General features: G+C 35.1%; 3 protein-coding genes across 3 annotated transcripts; all 3 read left to right on the top strand.

Annotated features, from left to right (window-relative positions):
• Nucleotides 1-1736: 1736 nt before the first annotated feature.
• Nucleotides 1737-5676, top strand: LOTGIDRAFT_207774 (hypothetical protein; the record flags this gene model as incomplete). The annotated part of the gene is made up of 6 exons (XM_009050319.1): nucleotides 1737-1773; nucleotides 2200-2362; nucleotides 2965-3058; nucleotides 4563-4737; nucleotides 5030-5181; nucleotides 5443-5676. The coding sequence occupies 6 exons, from the start codon at nucleotides 1737-1739 to the stop codon at nucleotides 5599-5601; spliced, it is 780 nt and encodes a 259-aa protein (XP_009048567.1). The 3' UTR covers nucleotides 5602-5676.
• Nucleotides 5677-13399: 7723 nt separating this feature from the next.
• On the top strand, nucleotides 13400-19255 carry LOTGIDRAFT_140648 (hypothetical protein; the record flags this gene model as incomplete). Its single annotated transcript, XM_009050318.1, has 8 exons — nucleotides 13400-13666; nucleotides 14025-14168; nucleotides 14332-14497; nucleotides 14778-15031; nucleotides 15332-15518; nucleotides 15641-15870; nucleotides 16006-16193; nucleotides 18997-19255. The coding sequence occupies 8 exons, from the start codon at nucleotides 13400-13402 to the stop codon at nucleotides 19253-19255; spliced, it is 1695 nt and encodes a 564-aa protein (XP_009048566.1).
• A 5335-nt stretch (nucleotides 19256-24590) lies between these two features.
• On the top strand, nucleotides 24591-26346 carry LOTGIDRAFT_140660 (hypothetical protein; the record flags this gene model as incomplete). Its single annotated transcript, XM_009050317.1, has 2 exons — nucleotides 24591-25170; nucleotides 26009-26346. Coding segments are annotated over 2 exons (918 nt in total), but the record flags the coding sequence as incomplete, so codon positions are not given.
• Nucleotides 26347-26652: the final 306 nt, after the last annotated feature.

Raw genomic sequence — 26652 nt, 5'->3', positions numbered from 1 at the left:
ATATCATCCCCGATACGCACAAATGGTTTAAAAATCTCTTCCCTTTAAGTGTTTCAATGACATTCTACGTTGGAATTTATATCATAATGCTATCATAAACATTACACTGTTGATAAAAACATAGTATAACATAGTCAATATCATCCAATCTCTTCAAATGTATTGAACAATTTCTTAAAGCTGTCATGAACAAGATTTACATTTCTAATCAAAATTATATAATCCTAGTCGGAAATCAAAATACTGGGCATTCGGCCAATCTCGGCAGTTTCTGCCAACAGGTTGAAACCGGATGTAGCAAAATAAATTATAAATAGAAATAAAGAATGTATGTGGTAGATGAATAGAAAATATACAAGTCAAAATTGAGAGTATTTGTTCACGAAACACGGTTAGATCTACATAAAAGTTTGAGTTGATAAATATATCAATAATACGCAGACGTGGAATTTAGGAAAGCATGAAACACAATTTCATTGTATATGATAGTATATTTAAATACCATATTTCAAGGCATGCAAATAAAATTGTTTTCTAATTTCATGGTGGCTTTATCTTTGAAGCCAGTCAATAATGTATGAAAAAAAGTTTTCATTGAATAAAACGTTCTACTTTTCTGCTCCTTATAGGCTAATGAAGACGGATAAATTAATGTAGTGTGCATTGAGGGATACTTTGCCAGTACAGCGACTATAACCTATAACTATATAATGGTTTTCGATTGCAAACTGTCAAAGGATCTTTAACATGAACAGCTCTTTTAGCACATATCAGGACATAAGATGATTCCATCAAACACATGTTACTCAATAAAACAGAAGACAGCACAAGACTCAATTACAGAGCACAATACTCAGCTATACATCACAGCACAAGATTAAATCACACAGCACAATACTCAGCTATATATTACAGCACAAGACTCAATTACTTAGCACAATACTCAGCTATACATCACAGCACATGACTCAATTACTTAGCACAATACTCAGCTATACACCACAGCACAAGACTAAATTACACAGCACAATACTCAGTTACATATTACAGCACAAGACTCAATTACACAGCACAATACTCAGCTATATTATACAAGAACAAGACTCAATTACACAGCACAACACTCAGCTATACATCACAGCACATGACTCAATTACTTAGCACAATACTCAGCTATACACCATAGCACAAGACTAAATTACACAGCACAATACTCAGTTATACATCACAGCACAAGACTCAATTACACAGCACAATACTCAGCTATTTACGAAACACAATTTCAAAGCACTGCACAACTAAAAATAGTCTTATTGTTAAAGGAGGGTAGTTGTGTATTACGGCGTGATTGAAACATATCAGACCACATAATCATAAGAAGTCAGTATTTCATTATGAAAAGTAGTATCAGGTGTCTAAACATAGAGTGTAGGCATATAAAAGATCTTTATTTTTATCTACTGTATCAAGTAGAAGTATCTATCCATAAAATTAAATTTATCTATAACCTGTGCTTCTAATATGCCTTTGAAAGATTACTGTATCAAGGGTTAAATATTGGCGAGATATTGGTTCGTGTCTTTTTCATATAATCTTTGTACTCTGTCCCACCTCAAACAATTTACTGCCTTTTCAACTGACGTAAAGTATGAGACAACAACAGATGGCAAGGGAGAGAACCTTATATATACCACTCATTTTAGACCACATTGGTTATCAAGTAACTCATCGTCACCATGTTGGTTTTGTTACTGTTAGTCGCTGTCACCGTTGGTAAGTATGAAATTTGAGTCAAGGTAAACGCTCCAAATTTAATAGTAATGATGACAATATAAATTGCTGAATCATTGTGTACAAATAATCCATTATATTATAAAACTGTGTTCCGTTATAAAATGTCAACTCTACCCTTTAATGTCGTTCAAGGATTATTAAAAAGTGAGTGGGATATAGTTTGAATTCCGCTTATCGTATTACTTCAGAATGAAAAATCCACTTTGGACCCATCTACAATTAGAGAACGAACTGTGATCTATGTAGAGACGGTATCATACACATGACCTGTAAGTACATCGACTTTCATGCAGCATGTTTTATATAGTGCAAAAGAGCCATAAGCCAGAGTTTTATTCTAAAAGTGTTACGGGGTACTACGAGAAAGAAGAACACAATCACAAATCCAACTTTCTTTCATTCCAGAGGCTCGACAAAGAATCGTGGGTGGTGTAGATGCCGAGCCCCACACTCATCCGTGGCAGGTGTCTCTCAGACGAGTAACCTCCGAGGGGCAGTCCCATTTCTGTGGAGGTGTCATCCTCAATGAAAATTATGTTTTAACTGCAGCTCATTGTTTGACTGCTTAGTAAGTAGAATTGTTATTTACTGAAATAGCCATTTCGCGCATAACGATTTCCACGAAGCAATGGGATCCATAGGGGTTTGCTAACTGAGTAACTTTACAGTGGGTAATGTACTGTTGTATTATTATAGCTGTTATAAGTCATTATTTGAAGCATCTTCACAATGTCAAGGTATTACGAACTTTGCCTTATATCTGCAATAGTCACTTTTTATGTATCACGGAAGTTTGTAAATAGAAAGTCTACAAAAATAAGCCATAATGTTTCCAGTCTTTATATAAAGAGCTTTGATTGGTTGTGTTCGCTGGCCTACAATTCAATCAAATCGTAGCATTGATTCAAGAAAGATTACAAAGTCTGGTATAAGAAGCAGTTTGTAATAGCTTGACATTGTGAAGGGATATAGTTGACGTTATATTATCGGTAATTCGGTAAAAACACCATAAGAGAACGTTAGTAATGACCTTGAAACGTTGACGGGTGTGTGTCACTACCTTTGTATTGGTTCATGTTATTTTTAATTACATACGATCTATAAAATAGGTATTGTCATTATGAAATGTGTTACGCATGTCCTCTATTTAATCTGCTTATCTGAATTCAGCCCTGCCAACGAGGTGAAAGTAACAGCTGGTGGCCATTTTCTCCAATCGCAGTCAGAATTCGAAACAGAATCTTTTGCTGAGAGTCTCATCTTGGTAAGTATACTCTTCCATTTATTTTTAGCCAACAGAAGAATTTCGAGGTTTGGAGAATAAAGTACTTGAATCCCAAAACTAAATAAAAGATAGCTTGCCAGGCAAGGTAATATACGCCCACTGATAGCTTTGTTTGAAATTGAATATTTGTTAGAAAATAGCAAACATAGACACCAGGAAATATTTCGTTAAAATCCTTCAAGAATTGTGCCTTCTAGAGTGTTTACGAGCTAAAAATTGAACACGTTTTCAATGACAAGGGCAATAATTCATACTAAATATTTTTTGATTTCGCTGATTTTCAATAGGGTTTATCCTTGGGTGATAACGAACACTCATACCAAGTTTCGTCAAAATCTGTCAAGAATTGTGCCTTCTAGAGTGTTTACGAGCTAAAAATTGAACGCGTTTGCAAGAACAAGGGCAATACTTCATACTAAATATTTTTCGATTTCGCTGATTTTCAATAGGGTTTATCCTTGGGTGATTACGAACAGTCATACCAAGTTTCGTTAAAATCCTTCAAGAATTATGCCTTCTAGAGTGTTTACGAGCTAAAAATTGAACGCGTTTGCAAGAACAAGGGCAATAATTCATACTTAATATTTTTCGATTTCGCTGATTTTCAATAGGGTCTATCCTTGGGTGATAACGAACACTCATACCAAGTTTCGTCAAAATCTGTCAAGAATTGTGCCTTCTAGAGTGTTTACGAGCTAAAAATTGAACGCGTTTGCAAGAACAAGGGCAATAATTCATACTAAATGTTTTTCGATTTCGCTGATTTTCAATAGGGTTTATCCTTGGGTGATTACAAACACTCATACCAAGTTTCGTCAAAATCTGTCAAGAATTGTGCCTTCTAGTGTGTTTACGAGCTAAAAATTAACAAGGGCAATAATTCATGCTAAATATTTTTCGATTTCGCTGATTTTCAATAGGGTTTATCCTTGGGTGATTACAAACACTCATGCCAAGTTTCGTCAAAATCTGTCAAGAATTGTGCCTTCTAGTGTGTTTACGAGCTAAAAATTAACAAGGGCAATAATTCATGCTAAATATTTTTCGATTTCGCTGATTTTCAATAGGGTTTATCATTGGGTGATTGCGAACACACATACTAAGTTTTGTTAAAATCTGTCAAGAATTTTGCCCTGTAGAGTGTTCACGAGCAATTGTGGACGGACGGACGGACCGACGGACATGGGTGACGACAATATACGCCCCCTATTTCATGTGGGCGTATAAAAATTAAATTTCTACCGGCAAATGTTATCTGCAGTTGTCGGTATAAATTTAGGAAGCACCAGAATATCTCACTTGACTAATTGAGTCGACATTTATGCAGTTTCCCTATAGTGACTGAAACAGATCGGTTCTGCTTAAGATGAAATATCCAAAAAAAATCTTCCATGCACTAAATCTAATGCACACTTTTTCATAAGCAGCAACAGGTGCAGAAAGTCGTACATGAAACGAAATTTTCTTCCAAATATTTTTGTAGCATGAAAGCTATGATGGAAACGCACAAGGATTCCCTAACGACATCGCTCTTATCAAGCTAGCGACACCTATCAGCGAAAATGGAGGAATTCAATATGGTGGACTTCCTGTAGACGATAGTAGTGACTACAGTGGTTCTTCCGGTTGCTATATCACTGGATGGGGACGTACAATTGGTAAGTCAAGATGAACTAGAGTGAGCTTGTAGAATATTCTTGGACTTCTTTCTCCTGTTCAATGACTTCACTTACTTTACTCCAATTTTTTAGAGAAAACCCCATTTAATGATGCTGTCCTGATGAGGATTGCTTATGTTGGCAGTATGAGATGAAATTTAGTCAATTAGACCAAACCATAAAAAAAAACATGAGAAAACAATACAATATATATATTACAAAATATACATTGTAAATCTGAACATGCCCTCACTATGAATGTACACTGATGACAATTAGCTTGTTTTTTCAGCTGGAGGTGCCTTACCTAACGCTCTCCAAGAAACCCCAATAAGTATTCTGACGAACAGTGACTGTAAAAGCCGTCTGTCCATCTTGCTCTATTTCGCATTGAGAGACACTCATATCTGTACATATGGTGGCGGAACAAGTAGCGCCTGCAATGTAAGTAGCCTTTTTCTGAAAGGTTTCCACAGGTCAACTTAGTTTCATTTTTTTATTACCGTGTGATCTTCGGTGGATTTCTGAAGCAGCCAGTTGTTCGGAAAGGAAATTAAGCCGAGACCCTGAACGATACAAGATCAAAACGCGTAGGCAAATACCACTTTCTCGACAAAATTTCCAAAATATTACATTATGCTTGGCTTTGTTTGTTGTGCAATCCCTCTATATATATTGTGTCATATTATTTTTTTTTTATTGCAGGGAGACAGTGGAGGACCAGCTGTTTGTGACGATGGTAATGGCGGAAAAGTAGTTGTGGGAGTCACCTCTTGGGGTGAGGCCAATTGTCCCCAGAACAAACCTTCCGTCTACACCCGACTCAGTAAATACTTGACCTGGATTAACAGCAAAATGGTTTGAATTATGCTCGATTGAGTGAACCTGATCAAATGAAAACCTATCCAGACAGAAAATTCAATAAATATAAATCAAGTTCTTGTTCTGTGGTCCTTACACCATTAAAATGGTTCCTTCTACCTCAAACGTGATACAAGGATGGGATTTTGACACAGTTAGGGCCAGGTATAAATGTCGATTTTAGTGGGAGTAGAGCCAGGTCCATTCATGGATAGCTAGTTTTTGAGAATTTTCACCATGTTTCCATTCAAAGCTGAACCAATAAGGCATCTACCGAGATGTGGATCACGTGATTTTGGTCACGGTGCGCATGTTCTCTCAATGTTTTTATTTGTAGATAGTCCAGAACAAAATGAGGCCAGATTTAAAGGGCTTGGCTATAGATAAGGTGGTTGGTGGATGAGAAATTCTCCCCACTCCCCACCCCAGCTAGCTGTTGTCAAAGGCTATAAGTTGTTGAGTGCGATTCTCGCCCAAAATTTGCCATACTATCTAAAATATTAAGAGTCTAACGAAAATTGAATTCAGGGACCATGATCGAGACAGGGCATCTGCCTAGACCCAGTTTTTAAGACGTTTTAGTATCTAAACATGGTAAAACCGCCTGAACAATGGGGTTTTATGTTCTGTCAGACTTCAATATTTCAGGTGAGACACGNCTGCAACACCCACCCCCCCCCCCCCCCCCTCCCCCCCCCCCTCCCCAACCACCATCACCATCACCATTACCTCCTTTTCTAGTCTCTATCGGTATACGTGCATCTAACGTGAGGATATTCAAATTAGGGTCGAACACTTGTGATCCTAAATACTATGAACAAATCCACACGATGATTTGAAATAAAATCACACAACTTCCCCTAATTCTTTTCAAATTGGGGAAAATACCACAGACCAATGGGGTGAAACGGGCCAAAACAAAAATTCGTCCAATCATCGCACGTGACTTTCACTGTCTTTAAATTGGTGTTTGTCGTGCCAGACGATAGACTGTGAGATCAAAGAAAAACGCCGAGAAAGTGACAATTGAGATATATCGTATTTCTGAACGGGGTCTGTATGATATATGTTGGATTAGCTATGTTAGATATCGGCTCTGGATTAATATACATATAAACACATTTCATGTAAGTTACATTCAAATTGAAATGAATTGAATGGAGTTTTGCGTTCTACCTTTCTGTACCTAATTGAGCTAATGAAGACGGCAACGTCTTGCACTGTGCAATGGGGGGAATTTTGCCAGGAAAGTGACAATAGCCTACTCTTTTTTGAGTTCCAAACTGTCGAGGATCCTACATAGTTGAAAGCCTGTTTTTGTCCTGGTGATATTTTAATGTAGAAACTTTTGCTTAAAATATTAACCTAAGCAAACTTTCTAAATTAATAATAACTTCAAAGTTTTGAATACTTTCATTAATCTAAATTTAAAATTTGTCGACATGTTTTCCAGGTTTCAGTTAAAAATATAATACTTTTATACTCATAATACTCATTACTACTTAAAATATCATTTGTCTTAATACGTCAGTCATAAATCAAATTAAAAAACAGAATCGATAAACAGAGCAACATTCGAGATATTTAAAAGCAAAACATAAAATTTTCAAGTCAAAATCACTATATACGTTGAATACCTTTGCAAGAAAGCATTTCTATTATGGTAATTATAGTGTCTAACTACTTGACTAATTATTTATTTTTGAAAAAAATTTATCCTATTCAAGATCATTCATTCAATGAAGTTTTGGAGACAAACCGATCGTCAGGTCGATAGGCAAATAAAGCGAGTTGCATCTCATGAATGAGATTACGACGAACCATTCAAACGTTCAATAAAGACATCAAAACGTCAAGAAATTGTCAACAATGATAATAACGTAAGATAGAATTGAGTGATTTTAATTATAAAAGATGATATTTTGATAAATATAATCGATAGAGGATTCACATCGTTTTAGACGGTCGTAATTTAAAATGATAGAAGTTTGTCTAGCTCTTATATGTATATTTAGGACATTTATAGCTTTATTTTTTTTATGAATTATGCAAAAATCATCTGAAGAAAATCAATAAAAGGAAAAAAACAAAAAACTAGAACTACAATTAATAACACAAAATATCCATTAAATTTCTCAAAGTTCAAGTTAAGTTGAGTAAAGGTATATAAAGAGAAAATTAAAATCAAGGTAAAAGCAGTTAAAAGATGAAAAATGCCGCCAGGTAAAAATTGGTCAATAATCGAAGATTGAGTATTTGTTTTCACACTTGAGTCAATATTCTTTATCAGTTTTTATCACTTTTACGAGATTTTATTGTCTTTTTATCAAAATTATTCATCTAATTTTACCAATCAAACATACCAAAACAAGGCACTTCTAAAACCTCAATACCACAAACGACATTGTTAAATTGACGTATTACTCCACCCACCAGACCCCCCCCCCCCCCCTTGTGTTAAAAGGGCCAGTCATGTTGCTAATTTATCCTTCAGATCCCACCTGAACCGCTTTGAATGATTAGATATAACTTCATAAGAACGCAACTAGGATAGAAAACTTGTTAGATTACACTAACTAAATTGTAATTCTATTACATTGTTCATCAATATAAAAAAAGCTTGTAAAATATTTCTATTTATCTCCAGTATGCACGTAAAGAAGACTACTGTGCTATTGTTTATGGCATTAGTTCTGGTTTTAATATTCCACGAGGCACGTTCACAGTTGAATTACTTGTTCACACCTTGTACAGGTAAGTGTTCATGTCTATTTCTATTACTACTGTGTAGTCTTCAACTACTTTACTACATGTAGTGTGTAATGAAGGAAATTGGCGACGACTTTGTTATTAAATAATTTTTCGATTTCGAATGCGAATGCGAGACCCAAGTTGATATCTTTGTAATGTATATATCTTGTGTTACTTTCTTTCAAAGTGTGAAAGTCACTATCAATATCCAATGTAATATCAAATATTTGCCATGTCGGATGGGCGTTACTAACATAAATTTTTATTCAAAACACCCGGGACGGAATCCAATAAAAGTACCTCAGAGTAATTTGCCCTTAGTATTCGTGGCTTAACACGCGACTGTTGGAATGCTTTGAAGTATATTGAGTATTTTCCACATGACTGTGTCTTTAATTTGTTCGACAATCAAATACTAGTTACTAGCAAATAAATGAAAGCTAAGCTATACACATTGTATTGTGAGAAGGATACCGTATATATTTTGTCATGCCAGATTGGGGAATAGTAGAAATAACTATGCAACCAATGTTTCCACGTCGGCTTTTCTCCTACATTCTGCTATTTTCCAACCATAAATTTTAATATAGTATCAATTAGCAAATTGTTTTAGTTGGATAACGAAGAAAATGATGACTCAAAATTATGGAATATGGAATTAGTGTTTGATGTTAAATACAAATAATGGAATCTCCATTTTGTACTTAAATAGGATTATGCAATATATAAAAACAGATAAAAACTGTAATCCTTAGAAACGTCGTGTTTGAAATCCTATCTGACGTTTTTCAATAAAAGCTTACAGTCGATTAGGAGCAAGGAGGTAAATTAACATTGAATTGTTGAATGTAGACTGTATATAATAGGGTTTTATTGAAGTCGACAGTCTTCTCCCTTTTTCACATTCCCTTCTTAATGTCACTACAGGTCCCTTTCAGAGTCACGTTTTAGGGTACTTAACAATATTTTACAACAATTACAAGAAAATATGGATTTTAAGGATACAGGTGCAGGTTCATTACTAAATAGTTGACGATGTTATGCCAACCCTGCGCTCGATCACAGTAGCCTAGATTTTCTTCTCAAGCAATTGTAGACAATTTGAACTTGTCACAAACAAAACCTTTTAACGTTAAAATGCAAGTTGATGCATAGTAACATCATAAAGCATTAGAGGGGCTGTAAAAAGGTATCTGGGCTGATTTACAGTATTATAATATTTACAATATTTCAAAATATTACCATCTTTATCACAATCGAAAAGAAAAATTTAGAAAAATGGTATATAGGCTAAAAGATTGAGAATCCGATTGTTTCATACAAAAATTGTCTGCACCTGATTGGGCTAATGAAGGCGGGTTACGCCGTGCAGTGTGCAATGCGGGACATTTTGCCATGGCAGCTATATTACTTTGTGAGCCTGATCTTTTTCGATTTCCAACTGTCATGGGATCTTCAACGTGCGCAGCCTGTATTACACGGGGCTCTGGTTTATTGTCAGACAGGGGGAAACTGAAAAAAAATTCCGGGTATTATGCGGGCATATGCCGGGATTGAACCCTGGACCTTCGGGTTAGTAATTGTTTTAAACAAAGTCATCAGAAAATAAATAGCTAACAAATAATGAAACAAAATTGATAAACTTGTGTTCAATGTGAGAAAGTATCATCTTTCAAATAGTCATTGCCACCCAACACATTTATATATATTTTTTGTGAACAAATTAATTGGATTGACATAACTGACAATTAAAGTTGAACAAGTTATCTTTAAGGCACGTAAATTTCTCAAGTATAAGTGGTTGCAAATTGATGTATCTCATTTCGAAATTGGATGCACAAGTAAAAACATACACAGAATACAGGCCTTTAATTAAAACCTATTTTATACATTTGATATTTTCCTCAAATTTTACCAACTGACTCGTAAATAATACGATAAAAAGGATAAGATCTTTTCAAAACTATTAAAGTCACACACATCAAAATACACGTATAGCCTACTATAGTATGTCAAATGTGTAATTAAAGGGACGTAGTCGTCTAAATATTTGCTCCACAGCAATTTCAGAGCATCACTTTTCAGAATTCAAATACAATCGCTGGTTCTGCTTCTTATCAACAAATATAATGTGTTATTTTGGACTTCACTTCCGGAGTGTTATTAACCCTATTATTAAATATTTTAATTCAATTAATTGTTGTATCGAAGAACCAGACTCCAAACTATATTTCTGACAAGTGGTGTGGATGGAAAGGTTAATCTGTACAACATTATGCCTAGACGACTTTATCTCTTTAAGACTATCACAAAGTTATACGGTTACATAAAGTTTCTTTGAAAGAGTGCACGGAAACATTCGATATATAGTGACTTTAACTATCAGTAAATCGTTAATAATAGACCAAAGGCAACATTAATTAAGATAGGGTTGTGAGAACGGGTAGTTTCCATTGTGTGAGATTACAATTACAAACTTACTTGTCGCCATAATTAGATTTACAAATAAAAAAACGCGACCAAGAAAAATTGCTTATATTAAGTCCGAGATCAAATACATGAACAATGTTAACTTAAATTCCAAAAATACAAATCGTCGTTTATACATTTACAATAGAAAAACATGACTACGAAATATTGTAGACCCCAAATACGACGGTGCTCACTGCGAAGATTCCGCCGAAGGAAAGACAAAAACTGTCTATCAATCAGCATACATCGTGTATCTTTGCCCATGAGATCGTCAACATTGCGACCCTATCGGATAAACCATATTGCTAATAATGTTTTAATTTTTCGCGATTTGTGTTATTTAAGTCCGTGAATTACAATTAAAACTTGCATGTTGTCATATTTAGATTTACAAATAGTATAATAGTTCTAAACATCTGATTGGTCAATTGATACAATTTAGTTTTATTATCCAATCAGATTTCTTGAGACATCTTGAGAACAAGGCCCCAGATTTGAAAGACTTTCGGATTGTCATTTAACAGGTGACTAAATCACAGTTTTGCGTTAAGAATTAAACAAAAATTTCGAAATTTCACAAATACGTTAAATTACTTAAATAAACCCTGACGAAATAACCAGTTCAAAGGTGAACTTTCAATTCGTCTATTTAACTCCAATAAATAGAAACTGTTCATAGTTGAAAGACCTTATGACATACAACGTGTTTAAATACAGAGTTCAGTCCCTTTGTTTTCCTTCCCAGACTTCCTTCACATTTAGCGGTCTATACAAAGAAACAAAGAGTTTAACGTCTACTAGGTACTCTGTTCCTCATTTGGTGAATGAGATGAAACGGAGTTTTGCATCTTACTTATCTACTAATGATTGGACTAATGAAATGAAATTGAATTGGTGTTCTTCTTCAAGGCTTCTAATGGGAATAATGAAAATTGACAACTCCATGCAATGTGCAAGGAGGAAATATTAATCGGCATCCATATTGGCCTACTCTTTTCCGATTTCCAACTGTCGATGGATCTTTAACGTGCTCAGTCCGTAGCACATGGGTTTTTTGTTTATTGTCACATCAGAAAGACTTGACGCTTTTTTCACGTCAGGTTCTACAACAGCTTGAACAGGCATCAATGACAAAGGAACACTATTGGTAGTCATTAGTCGATCGACTGACGACGCGGATACAATATTCATTTGGTTTTCTTGATTCTACTAAACTGACCGCCGTCAATTTGTTTTGTGGAAATTCAATTATCACTTACATGAAAACAAGTTATTATGTTGATAAGTTATTAATGGGGTACATAGTAATTATAGACCAAGAATATATGTTAAAGCGTCAGTAGGTGCCGATATTCAGGGTTTATATTGTGTGAAATATTTATATCGTAGTCGTAGTGAAGAGTTGGATATAATGGCAACGAAAAGCTTTGAAATTATTTAAACAACGATTGCTTCCTTTACCAAAATGTTCATTTTCACAATGGTTTAAGTATGAAGAAGTCTCTTGTGAGCTATTCCTTTCAACGACAATATATAGCCAGACATTTATTTACCCATTGAACACAAATCTATAGTGTTTTCGTTTACATTTTGACGTTAATTTTTTATATTACCGATGTTGCTTATTATTAGAAATAACCCCTGTTTGATGGACGACAGTATGCAAAATGGTTTCAACACCATAACTTGTTGAGCAAGCTTAAAACTATAACCAGAGATAAAAGACGAAAATCAAAAGTTCGGCTATTCTTTTTACTCAATCATCAAAGACGGGGAAATAGTTCGGCAATTTTAACTCATGTTCAGCTTCAAAGGCAAAAGATTTACCACCTGGCTAATATTTCACACCCCAGTTTAATTAATTTTACTTCAGGATCATAAATTGTAAATTTTAAAATATGTTCTGATAGGCGTGAGTAGGGCACTTTTTCAACGTGTGGTACTTCGACTAAGTAGCGTATTTAGGGGTTTGGGCAATTGAGCCATGCCCAACCTCACCCAGGCCTGTGGTAAGGTCTTATGTTGAAGTAAAAATTAAGCCCTCTAAATGCCCAAAGGCATAAATATATAGAAACCATGTAATTCTATGGATTTAAAACATTGACTAATTGGCCACGAACTTCTATAACATTCTAGATTAATGTACAGCATATATCTTTATATTTGGAAGCAACTACACCGACTGATATCCTCGACTTTCTAACAAAGTCTATCTTCACAATGTCCAGTTATTTCGATGTTCTATATTTCCCCCAAGGGAGAAAGGTTGAATCACTTCGTTTTTTTTTTGTTTTTAATTTCAGATCTGAAGCCAATAGACTTAATCCAGGAAGCAGTGTCAAGAATAAAACAGCTACCAGATGGCGTCAGTGTCGTTTATGACACCAACAGTCACGTCCACGCCTTTGAAATCTCCAGTGAAGGGAGAGAACTCAGTTTTCCTGCAAAAAACATATTTTTCCGGTGCAACTTATTTCCGGAAGAATTTTCTATATTTTTTGTTTTCAGGAATAAATTCAGATTGGATAATCGAAAGTGCTTATTTTCTATATTGGATATTGTTTCAAAACAAACAACTATGTCCGTGTCTTTATCCAAATATAGAGTGATCTTTCAATATTTGAACCAAACGATCAAATTCAAGACATCTATCTTGGAAGACTCGTTTTGGCATACGATAGGAATAAGTGTGGCAGGTAAAACGGTTGCTATGACAACGGATTGTTTGAATGTGACAAACAAGAAAATTGAAAGAGATTTTCCGACCTTACTCTCAGTAAAAAATAACACATTTAGAATTGGGAAATGCGACTCGGACAGATCTCTATATCAGGCAAGTTCTCCAGTGTTAGTTGTATCATGACCCACACTGTTAGACCAAATTATACCTTAATCACGGAAAGCATGTATTTTAGCCGTTATGGAGGATTGGAATTCTAAATCATATGTGTTTTTGCTGTGTTGACAAGCACTATCACAGAGCGGCACAGGTGTCTGTGAAATATGGGGATACTTTGTTTGAAGATCAACACCTGTTGCGGTTTGTACAAGCTGAAGACTCCTCCACTGATGGATACGTTCAGGTTAATGCCACTGTCCTCGGAAATATCCTGTATTGGACACTACATGACGTTTATTGCCCTCGTTACTCACAACAGGCGCAGTTTGATGTATTACTCACTTTATTTCACTTGACATTCCAGGGTATGTTAAAAGATGTAATATTTGTACCAGAAGCCGATGCTGCATCACAAGCCTGTCCTCCACGACCACAACCCAACTACGAGTTGGACAATAACATTCCTATGATTCCAGGTAAACAAATGTTTGGAAATCCATTCAGAAAAGTCATAATGACTGCCAAAATTAAACTCTATCAAGAAAAATACTAAAATATGGATTGCCACGAGCAGTCAACATATTAATCCGACATAAACTTGGGAACTCGCGAATTGTCTTTCTGTATAAGTAATCGATCTCATTGAACAGAAGGACTATACATGTATTTAGAAAATCATTGTGTTTTTTTTCTTTCCAGATATTCCGATAAAGTCGTATTGGCCACGTGGGTCGATATGCACGTGGATGGACGTCGGTAACTTGGCGTTTGATGTGTACAGTCAGAAACTTAAAGTATGTGTAAACGGTATTTGGCAAGAAGTCGAAGTAGACGCAGGTAATTAAAGCGAACATCTCCAAAATTTTCTTGTAATCCTAAAAATTTCCTTGGGTAAATAACAATACATAGTTTCATTAGTGGTAGCGCAAACACTCTACAAGCGGATATAAGCCCACTATTTAAAGAGGCAAATGTTTGAACCTCCATTGAAAGTTTAAATTGATGGGAGACAACTGATTGAGGTCCTATGAAAGCAAAACTTCGTTTGAATCCACCAGTTATCAATTCTGTGCTCGTACAAATTGATTGCGATCCAATAAGGATTCACACATTTCAGATCGTCATCGGCTTGATTACGTCATAGAATATCAGATGATTCCATTAGACAGTCCGTCCATTGATGTCGAGATATTCCACCTGCCCGGAGAAGGAATGTTCGCTGCCTTTGCTAATAATGGTATAGTCCATGAAGGTCAGGATCCGACAGGATATTCCTCCATCCTTTACTGGAATGACGGAAAATTTAAATTTTATCAAAAACTGGAGACTGATTCAGCACAGTCATGGGAATTTTTTACCATTGGAAACCAGGTAAGTTCAGTTAAGTGACTAATTATAATGTTCCTGATACACCCACTCGACTTTTAATTTCATTATTTCTACCGAATTTTTTATGGAATACAAATCAGAATTCAAATTGATTAGACAAAACTAAAATTTGGTGTGATTAATTGCTATTCATGTCGATCTAAATTGAACCCTGTCTCAAAATCATCACAAGCATTATCATTATCGTCATCATAACATCATCAGAATGTTCAGAGATATAACTTCAATATTACTCGGCCCCTGCTTATTGGGGTATTTTATTCCGAATTTATTTAATTTCAGTTTTTCCTTGCAGTTGCTAATTATGGGACCAGCAATTCCAACTCTACCTACTCAACAATATTTAGGTGGCATCGACGAAGGAAAAAATTTAAAAAGCATCAAAAAATACTGACGTGGACCGCCCGCGATTTTGAATATTTTCAAATTGATGGTGAACATTATCTGGCTGTTGCCAATCACGCTAAAGGTATGTTGGTTATTGAAAGAAAAATTTGCACTAATTTAAAAAGACCCTTGTCGTTGCCTATGCTCATGTATTATTCATTATTCAACTTTGCAAATTTGTTTACACTTTCCTGTATTTTATAGGCGATGAAAACGAAGTGGAGTCTTGTATCTATCAATGGAATAAAATATCGAGATTATTTGAAGAGTATCAGAAGATTACTACAACTGGGGCCTATGATTGGACTTATTTCAAAGTAGACGGTTTCCACTTCCTTGCCGTGGCCAATGCTTTTAATGGCCTCACAACCCTCTTTTTCTCCATACTGTATTTCTGGCAAGGTGGCCAGTTCGTCCAATTTCAGACCATGGAGGTGGGTTAAAATGATTATTAGAATAAACATTGTAATCCTGACTTTGTTGAAATACAGGGCCCTGTTTCACAAAGCAATTTGAAGACGAATTTTAGTTAAAATTGATTTTAAGTTAAGTTATGTGAATTTTTTCAGACAAATGGTGCCACAGATTGGGAGTGGTTCGTGATAGAAAATGACATGTATCTAGGTGTAGCAAACGCCTTCAATTATGGTCCCCAGAATTTCCAGGATATAGACACCCATTATACCAATTCTACCATTTATAAACTGAACACTGAGAAGCGGGTGTTTGAAAAATACCAATCGATCCCCACGTATAGGTAATGTGATTTTATTTGTAATGATTTTTCTTTATATAGATTAGCAGCTATGTGGACTCTCTGTAAAGGATACACCCACTGGCAGCTGTCAGAAATGATTATACAGTCTTAATTGGCTAAAATTTTCTCATTTTAAAGATCTTCATAATGTTTATAAAGTGAGAAATTGTGAAAATTCAAACTTGACCAAGATCTCATTAATATAAATAAATAGGAACGGAAAACTCAATAAATTTCATATCACTCATCAATATAAATCATCACACCACATTTCATAAAAATGAGATGAAATCTGTAGTCTTTATTGTGCTCATGAACAAATTTAGACACGTTTTTATATATCAAGGGCAATAACTCAAAAACTATTCATTGAAAAATCGTCAAATTTGGACTTGATCATCAATATATAAGATTTCATTAAAATCAGATAATTTGTGTTCAGAAACAAATTGTGACCTGTTTTTCCTCATTCAAGGGCAATAACTCAAAACTGTTCATCGTAAAATCTTGTCCAAGAGCAATATCTCATCTCATATATGATCGCACAAAATTCCATTTAAATCGCATGAAAATTCTCGTCTCATTGTGCTCATGAACCATTTTTGACGCGTTTTGTTTTAGTCAAGGGCAATAACTCAAACACTGTTCATCGAAAAATCTCCTCATCAATATATATGATCACACTAAATTTCATTGAAATTAGTTGAAAACTGTAGTCTATATTGTGCCCACGAACAAATTTTGACGCGTGTTGACTATGTCAAGGGCAATAACTCAAATCCGTTCATTGTAAAATCTTAAAAACTGAACTTGTATACAAGATCTCATTAGTACAGTCAAGTAACCTAATTTTGTGCTAATCTATTTTTCGTGCATCTCCGGGAATGGTTAATGATTTACATGTGCGACCTCGCGTGACCTCCGCATTTGCTTGTTTTGATAGACATGGGTTATTTGTACAATATCAGCTAGTGGAATAAATCCAGTAGTTTCAAGCAGGGTAAAATGTATTAATGTATACTTTGACAAATACAAAATGGCGGATTTCAGTTATTACCAAACTTTTTATCGGTCGAACTTCCTTAAAATCCCTAGCGGTAATCGGAACGAAAGAAGTCACGTGATCAACTAGCGGATTTCGTGGGAGTAGAAACATTCTATGGAATGCAATGTGGGCCATATTCTTATGTTGTTTTTCAATGACTTTTAGTAATAAATCACGCTACGTATCTTATTTTGTTAGTCACTTTTGTCACTAGTTATAATGAATTGATATTAAGTTTATTATACCACTGGGTATCCATACAACGTGTTTTTCTCGACTTATTTATAAATCAAACATTGTACACGAAAATAGGTGACGCATTTTCCCGCGGTTATCGAGTTGGTTACTCATGAAATATTGAGATTCATAAAGAAAATCGAAATAAACCAATTTTAATTATTTTGTAAAATATCTGAGCAAACATCTAAGACATTTTTTTTAACTTTGACGAAATTTGGTGTTTTATCCATATATGAACGAAAATAGGTTACACCACTGTAATTTCACTGAAATAGGATGAAAAATGTAGTCTTCATGGTGCTCACAAACAAATTTTGACTAAATCAACTCAAAAACCGTTTAACGAAAAATCTTTCAATTCGAACTTGTCCAAGATCTTCTCAAAATTAATGTCACACATTTCATTTAATTTAGATAAAACTGTAGTCTCTATTGTGCTCACAAGAGATATTGACAGACGGACCGGCGGACGAACAGGGGTGACATTAATATACGTCCACATTTCTATGTTGGCGTATAATTACAAAGGAAAAATGATACACAGAACGTTTCTTTACTTGCTAAGAGTCATCTTCACAATGTTAAACTATTATGTACTGCGTCTTATACCTTGACTACAATAGCCACTTTTCTTGTATCACGGAAGTTTGTAAATGCATCAATAAACCACAATGTTTACATTCTGTCTGTCCAGGGTTATTATTTGCTGTATTCGATGTCGTACAAACTAATCTAATCGGTGCAATCCGTGATACAAGAAAGGAGGCTTTTGCAGTAAAGGTATAAGACGATGATCGTAATAGTTTAACATTGTGAAGAAAGCTAAGATTGAGAATAAAAAAGATTCTATTTTATTTATGACATGTGTTGATTAAAAGTAGAAATACGAGTTGGGTCAGGTTTCTACCCAGGATGACATCAATTTCTTCCTTTTTAACTCTCAAGACACAAGTCAGCTTTGATGTGTCACTACTGATTAATTGACAATTTCACTCAGTACACGAATATCAACTTATTTTTGTTGAAAAATAGTATTCACAGGTCCCAGTACGAGTTTTAACGGACTTTTTTTTATAATCAAGATTAAATGGTCAATTTGCGATGTAAACAACATTATTTAGTCGCTTTCGTCTCAGCCTTTTCCTACATTATCTGTCTTACACCTATCCTTGTAACATCTGTATCACGATTCTTAAACGTGAAATGTAACACTTGCAGAAATGTTATGAAATCTTCATCCACTGGCAGTTTAGATTGTACTTTGATGAAAATTTTCCAATTTAAGAAAGGATTGTGACAAGCACTCTTTAGGTTTTTAGAAAAGAAGAAAATCTGGCAAGGTCTCTCAAAGATCTTTAAAGAGCAGTCTGATTTTTTGTAGGTCGGAAAATTTAGGTGATCAAATTAACAAATACTATAGGCCAAAATCTAGAGATATGTGTCTCTGTTCTTATCTGAAAATTTAAACTTAAAAAACCCAAACCATCTAAAATGTTAACGTCAACTCTTCCATTTCAGTGCTATAGATTGGGAGTATTTTGGGATTGGATCTGATCACTACATCATAGTATCGAACGCACAAAATGGTGGTACGTTCGAGCAACATACCAGTATCATTTATCGGTGGCAGGGTATGGATAGATTTGTACCCGTTCATAAAATGGCCACTCCACCAACAACCGATTGGGAAATTTTCACTCAAAACAAAGATGTCTACCTCATTTATGCTAATGCCAATGACAATACCTCTCAAGTTTTAAAAGTGAAATTTCTTTGAATTATTTATGAACGCTAAATATAGACCGTGTACAGAATTTATATATTTGACAATGGATAGAGAATGGTCACACTTAAGTGAAGGAGCTCAGATTTAGATATATAGAGAAGGATAGATCTTATTGTCCTTTTACGTTTAAAAGAAGTTTTCTAGCTTTTAAAGGCACAATGATAGTTTCTATTTGCATCGATTTGCCATTAAAATATATGTCTACAAAGTAAAAGAACCACAAGCAAGTAGCAGCTCGATCAATTTGATTAAAATGGTAATCCACAGAAAAAAATCACGAAAAGAATTACAGTTTAATCAGATCAGTCCATCATGCAATTAACATTGTCGAGTCTGAGAAGAAACCCAAAGCATTTTCATATGCGATGCTACAGAAATGCCAGCTCTTAGAACCGTAGTCCGTCCACGCAACCTCAAGCATTTTATAAGCCATTTATCCAATAAAATCGGGTCACTTCAAACCGAACATTAGAATTTAATACACTTTTATAATATACATATTGTTTATACTTATATTATTATATACTTTTCTTATTTTTTGTTAAAATTTAGTTATATTTAATTCAAATCAACGAAAATTCTGCAGTGTGCAACAAGGGAATTATTTCAAGGCTAGAGGTTACTCTTTTCCGACTTATTAACTTTTGAGGGATATTTTTAATACGCAGTTTTGAAAGTGAAATGAAATAGTCTAATCTCTTTAATCTTTAAATTAACCTTCACAGTCTGTAACACACGACACCTCGGTTTATTGCCCCATCCGAACAACTAGACTAATTATGCATATCAGTTCTTCCGACCATCATCACTGACAGGGAGAAATCAGCGTTTCTATGAATCATTAGGGCAGTGTTTAAGTAAGGGCCACAGAATTGCCATGCAGGTTGTGGAGCTCCCCTTGATATTTGAAAGTGGAGGACGTTTAAAGTGCAATGAGAGACCCTTCCTCCATGTCCTTGAACCTGCACCACCGACAGGAGGGACGCGAGCATACTAGTTTCACATATCCTTCGTAAATGAAATATTCTCAAGCTGCACCTTAAACATCATTTGTGAGAAACTGGTGCATCTACTCATCTACATTGTTCACACAGTGGATGGATGATCAATTTCATTATTCAATTTTAGGGTCACCTATGTTTGCGTGATTCGCTGTGTACAAATTCATCATGATGGCAAAAATTGATGGCCCCTCTACTTTCTTCCCACAGCCCAACTAGAGACCAATATATCAAAAGGGATCACCAACTTGGATCGCCAATATTTTACCTTGAATGACTAATGATGTAAGATTGTCCAATGACTGTCAAATCATCGACAGCTTCGACATCACAAATTACCCAATTTACACATGTCGCTACATGGTGTGAATAAATTATGATTTACTGTAACCTATATTCGCGTGGATAGCTTGTAGCTCATTAAACAAATATATCAGTATACTGGTCTACAGGGGAATGGGTGGAAGGGTGGGGGAGCTTCGGTACATGGATAACTTACAAGTAGTTATTAGGAAAAATTACTGAGACATTGTTAACTTTAGCATCTTCGGCACAATGAAATGAACAGGAAAGATATTTTAGTCTACAGCGACTATGTGTAAAATAAACTGTATTAGCCATGCAGACTATTCGCAAGGTTCATATATTCAGGACATAACCTAAGAAAATAGCAGTGTCCGAGACCCCAAAGGGTATTGTAGCTAACCATATCCCCTTTTCAAAGTGAAATCCTACATGAAGTTCGTCAACAATATGAGAAGTTATTTTTCTTGATGCATCCACGGAATTGTAGTATCAGAATGAATCGTTTAGAATCCAAGTTGTTATTCTTTTAGATTGTGGCATTTTGATTTTTTTTTACATTGACCCACACGTTTTCAATTAATTTGCACTAAATTGAAATATACCTTTACATATTGTCCGTCATTTAATCTGTATTAATGTGATTAATATTTATTTCACCGAGACACGATGTGGAGACGGGTTCCAGATCGTACGCAGATCATAGAAATATATCCGCATATTTTATCAGTAGAACTTGAAATCTAACCAGTTTAAAACTTAATAATGACTACACGTTCCCCGAGGCGCTGTCGTCTTTTCCTTCAGCCTATTTTAAACCCGATTTGAACTGCGACTCTCTCGGATCTGTCAAACCCATTTACATAAGACAATTTCGTTTGTGGACTTGAATCACAGTGGCAGTTGAAAACTTGTTACTCGGTTGATGACATTCTAACCGAAATACTCAATGAATAATTTTGTTTTTGGGGATATCTCATCTAGTGTCTTTCTTTTCGGGATTCGCTGTGGAGAAGCACGGTGACCAAACCTAACCAGACCCCTTTGGAAACATAAGTCGAGAATCCAGTACTTTCGTTCTGTTATATTTTTAATTTGACGGCAGTGTGAGACAAGGCGACGCTTTGAGTACCTTTTTTCAGCGCCAACCAAAAGTATCGACCACAGATTCATGTAGACACGTACTTCAACTGGATTTATTAGCAGAATAAAAGTTTGGATTATTTTCTAAAATGAGGTAACGTATGATTTTAAAAAATTTGGAGCAAAAATGTTATAAATGATTAAGAAATTTGATGAAAATTGAACCACGTATATTCTTAAGAGACGTAAATATTTTATCAAAATTAATAAAAGAATACTATACCTCTAAGAATGAACATAAGTTTTAAAAGATTCAGCTTTTTTTTCTTAGTTTTATGGATCAATACGGGGATTCTGTTGTAAAGTTTTTAGTTTACCATTACAATTATTTTAAATTTCAACTTTACATTACGTCTATGATATTTTTTCAATATATACCTCGTTAATTGGTGCGCCCTGCCACTTCAAAGGGATACTTTACTCTATTTATTTGACTATATTCCGTTACAGTGCACACCGATTTTCTATGTATATTTTGACAATAACACCGTCTTTAGTTACATATAATTGAAGTTCATAAAACAAGGACTACTCCCTTCAATTGATTTTAAAAGAAATATAATAACAAAATATCTCACTGTTAAAATAGTTCATGTAAATAAAACACGAATGATTTTACCGTTGATTACGAATTTGATTCCACAAAATTGATAAATCTGTGCACAAAAGGAGAAAGATGTTCACAAAATTCGTCTAGAGCCCACTTGTATTTTTCTACATAGAAACAGAATAGTATTTTGATGTTAAAAAGAAAGTAACATAAATTTGGTATTTGCTGTACAAGGAGTTATTCGGGGTCAAAAATGAACCACTCAAATTCATTCATCTGGCTGTTTCCTATAAAAAAAAATCGACAATGGCCAACAAGTGCGAGTGTTTGATAGATTAGAGAAAGATTGTTCTCTAAAATGCATAACAACACCACACCATACTTCATAGATTATTTTTAAATCTCTTAGTAGTATGAATATCAAATTTTGATTCTCAAATTGGCCAATGAGGAAACATCTTTGGACCTAACCAGTGGCATAACTATGCAACATAATCTCTCTATAAATTTTAAGTTATCTACAAAACTATTGCTTCTCATTAGGGGGGTAATTCTTATCTTTATAGAATGAACATTAAAGTTAACGTCTCAAACTTGGCTATAAGAGTAAAATATGATATCCAACAGTGGACATACAAACTGAATTATTATTAAATCCATAAAACTAAGTAATTATCCATATGACTATAGGCTATTATTGAGAATCATCACAAACTGTCTAACAGTGTCAAAGACATTTTACAAACATCACATATCATCACAATTTTACTACAGGTTAAGTACATACTCAGAATTCGGAACCACCACTAACACAAAAATCCCAATACCTTTTTCAGTTATGGTGTGAACATATTATTGTCGGATACCCCTGCAATAAATAGTAACTACAGAGACAGAGTGAGTTGACTCTTACGAAACACCTGATGTCACTTTGCAACCTCTCCAACTTGAAATCCAAGTGCACTTGGTGTCAGGTTTGAGAGATGACAAGCAAATTTAAAGCTCGTTCATTAATACCGCACTCTATATTCCCCAGTGCAGTATGTAAATTTCATTCAAATATAACGTCACTTTTCATTATTCAAGATTTTAAACAAAAGTACCTAATAAAAACTGGTTTGGAAAAGTGTGGAACTTCAACACTTGATTTCGGTACATGTTAAGTGAGCTTATAACACTGTTTAATCAAAAAACATGTACTGTCCTTACAATGTTACTGTTATTATTAATATGCTCTTAGGTCAGTGTCTGAAGATGTATAGCGGGAAACTCTGGGTAACAACAACATGTTTTAATATTTCTAACATGCTCTTATAATACAGTCAAATACAATATTCAGAAGCATTACATACTGGTATCAAGCGACGTGTATCACTTTGCCAATTTTTTTTTTTTTTGCGTGTAACATCACCTTGGGGACATTGATAGCATCCTATTACACCATTTCAATTTCAGTCAGACACCTGCTATTTCAGAAAACAAATGAGTTTGATGACTTCACTAATCGCGAAATGTGTCAAACATTTAGTGGTATTGGACTTGCCGGAACCACAGGCGTCAAAGGGTGCAAGATGATGATATCAGTGCCCCCGATACACGTAAAAGAATTAGAAAACCTCTTTACAATTCCTGTGACAGCATATGAATACTGAACGGTCGACAATATAACTTCTAATAATTCTTCAACATCGATAACAGTTGTTGCCAACTGGTTATCCTACCCTGGTTAGTTATATTAAAAGCGTATGATTACAGAAAGTCGAAGATGTCGACAATATAACCTTGGAATGCTTTAAATTTCAGGTTGCTAGGGGCCACGATTGTAACTTGGATGACGTTCTGTACCTTGTATATCGTAACAGAAGTTAGAGCTCAGGGTAATGTATATCTCCGCCTATTCTCACGAGATTCCCATCCCATATCGCTTCACCCTCAATCTAGACCTCTCCTTTCCATATTCTACATTTAGACTCACCCGCCGACAGACTGAAAGCCACCAAAAAATGTCTGATATTTTGAAATTCTATTATTCAAACTAGGTACCCTCTGTAGCGTTTGCTGTTACCTATATATGATACTCTTGCTACACTTTCAAATAAATACAGATATATCTTTTTGTGAATTGCACCTTCGATATGAACAATTTTAATCCAGGACAAGAGAACAATCATTTTTTCACATTAACCCTGTTTTATTATAGTTATTAGCACAAAGACTGATCAAATCCACGTCAGCTTTATTACGGTTCTAAAAATTAAAAACAACGCTCTTAAGCCAAGATTTAGCAATAGAAATACTACGGAACCTTCAAGTTCCTGTATTTGAATAGGTTGATTTGTATCCAACCTCTAAAATTTCAGGAGTAAACTGCAATGTTCCGGGAGATGTGATTTTCCTGATGGACGCTTCCGACAGCATAGACCCCGCGGACTGGGAACGGGAAAAAAATTTTGTGGAGATTTTGATTGACAGTCTCACAATTCAGCCGGATGCGATCCACGTCGGAATGGTCGTATACAGTACATTTATCGGAGACGTGATCGGTTTGAAGCCGTACAAGGCTAAATCTCGACTGAAGACCATAGCTAGAAATTTGACACAGCTGCGTGACGGTACGGACACTGCACTTGGTATAGCGGAGGTGCGGAAGATGTTCCGGCTACAAGGTCGTTCTAACACTCCACACGTCGCTATCGTCATCACGGACGGTCTGTCCACTATTCCCGCCGAAACTGTCCGTCAGGCGTTTATGGCCAAGCGAGAAGGAACAGCTATGATTGCTGTGGGTATTGGGGATCAAGTCTTCATGGATGAACTGAGAGATATAGCATCATCGGCTTCCACACTGTTTAATGTCCAGGATTTCAGAGCTTTACAAGGTCTTGTCCAGAGTCTCAGGGACATCATTTGTTGGGGTAAGTTTATCTTCGGTATTTGAGTAGTACGTATATCAAAGATCTAATAGTTAAGATGTCATTCTAACATATTAGACCAAGAAATAGAAATCCAAACAGCAAATTTGTAAGAGATAAAAGTGAATAAAGATGTTTTAAAACCCGATGCATTCGTATGTGGTAGGCATTTAGATTTGCTGATGCGCTGATACATATATATACACATATTCACATAGTTGATAAGTTGTGAAATTGTGAAAGTGATTGTCTTAACAGAATATATAAGAATTTAAGAACTAAAGAAAAATTCTTAAAAAAATTGCCCCCATTATGTAATATTAGTTATTTGTTAGTATAAAGAAAGTTTGCTTACTTCAGAAATCAAAACTACCACAACTACTACTACTACCACTACTACAACGACTCCACGACCTCGACCAACACCGCCCACCTTACCACCCTGGACACCAATTCTACCAAATGGTAAGTATGTGAAAAAAAGTTATTTCACAATGTCAAGCTATTACGAACTAAGTCGTATACATTCTCTCCCAAAGCCACCTTTCCAGGGTCTCGGAAGTTTGTAAATTCAGTGATTTGATTGGATTTTACAAGGGCGAATCCAGCGAATCAGAACTGGAGTGTGGGGCAATGAACCAAGATGTAGGCTATGCACGCTCAGTCAAAAACAGTTTGAAAATAGTCAATGCATTACGTGACTGTTATTAGCCCAAAATGAAAATGAAATAAATGGAGTTTATTTCCTTCTGACATTACTATAATGAACAAAAAATCAGAATGTAAAGTTCCATTTCATGTCTTGCATAATGCATGTTTGTTCAAATACTTTCAGTATTGGCATGTTCCAGTCCAGCGGACGTCATTTTTGTCATGGATGGTTCAGATAGTATCATACCCATGGATTGGATCAGAGAAAAACAGTTCGTAGCTCAACTCATAAACAGTTTTGACATAGGGCCGTCAGCCATTAACGTCGGAGCGGTAGTCTACAGTTCCATAGTCGGAGATGTTATTCAGTTACGACCGTTTAAAAGCAAACAGAGGATTGTCAATATGATCATGTCTTTGAAGCAACCAAGGTTCAGCACCAACACCAAGTTGGGTATTGCCATGGTAAGCATCTGTAAATGCTTTTTGAAACTTCCAAAAGTTAATTTATCTAGAATGTAATTGTATAAAGGCATGTTATGTTCTATAAAATATCAAATCTTATGTATAGGCCTAAAACAAATACTACATTTGAAGTTGGTTTGGTTTGGCTGGCAGTTTTCTTCCGTTAGTCTTCTTTTTTATTGGATCTGGAATAAGTAGACACTTTTGTTTCCATCAATATTCATCAACGTATAAGCTTGAAATTCTTAAAATAAATAATAAATAGATCAATTTATTCAGTTTGAAGGTAAAACGCCCAAAGAACATAGATTAAATTCATGTTATCACAATACAAGTAAATATATATAAAAGAACTATTTGCAA

The sequence above is a fragment of the Lottia gigantea genome (assembly GCF_000327385.1).
Source record: "Lottia gigantea unplaced genomic scaffold LOTGIsca_149, whole genome shotgun sequence".
In the NCBI taxonomy this organism is placed as follows: domain Eukaryota; kingdom Metazoa; phylum Mollusca; class Gastropoda; family Lottiidae; genus Lottia; species Lottia gigantea.
This window is presented reverse-complemented; position numbering and strand designations above follow the sequence as displayed.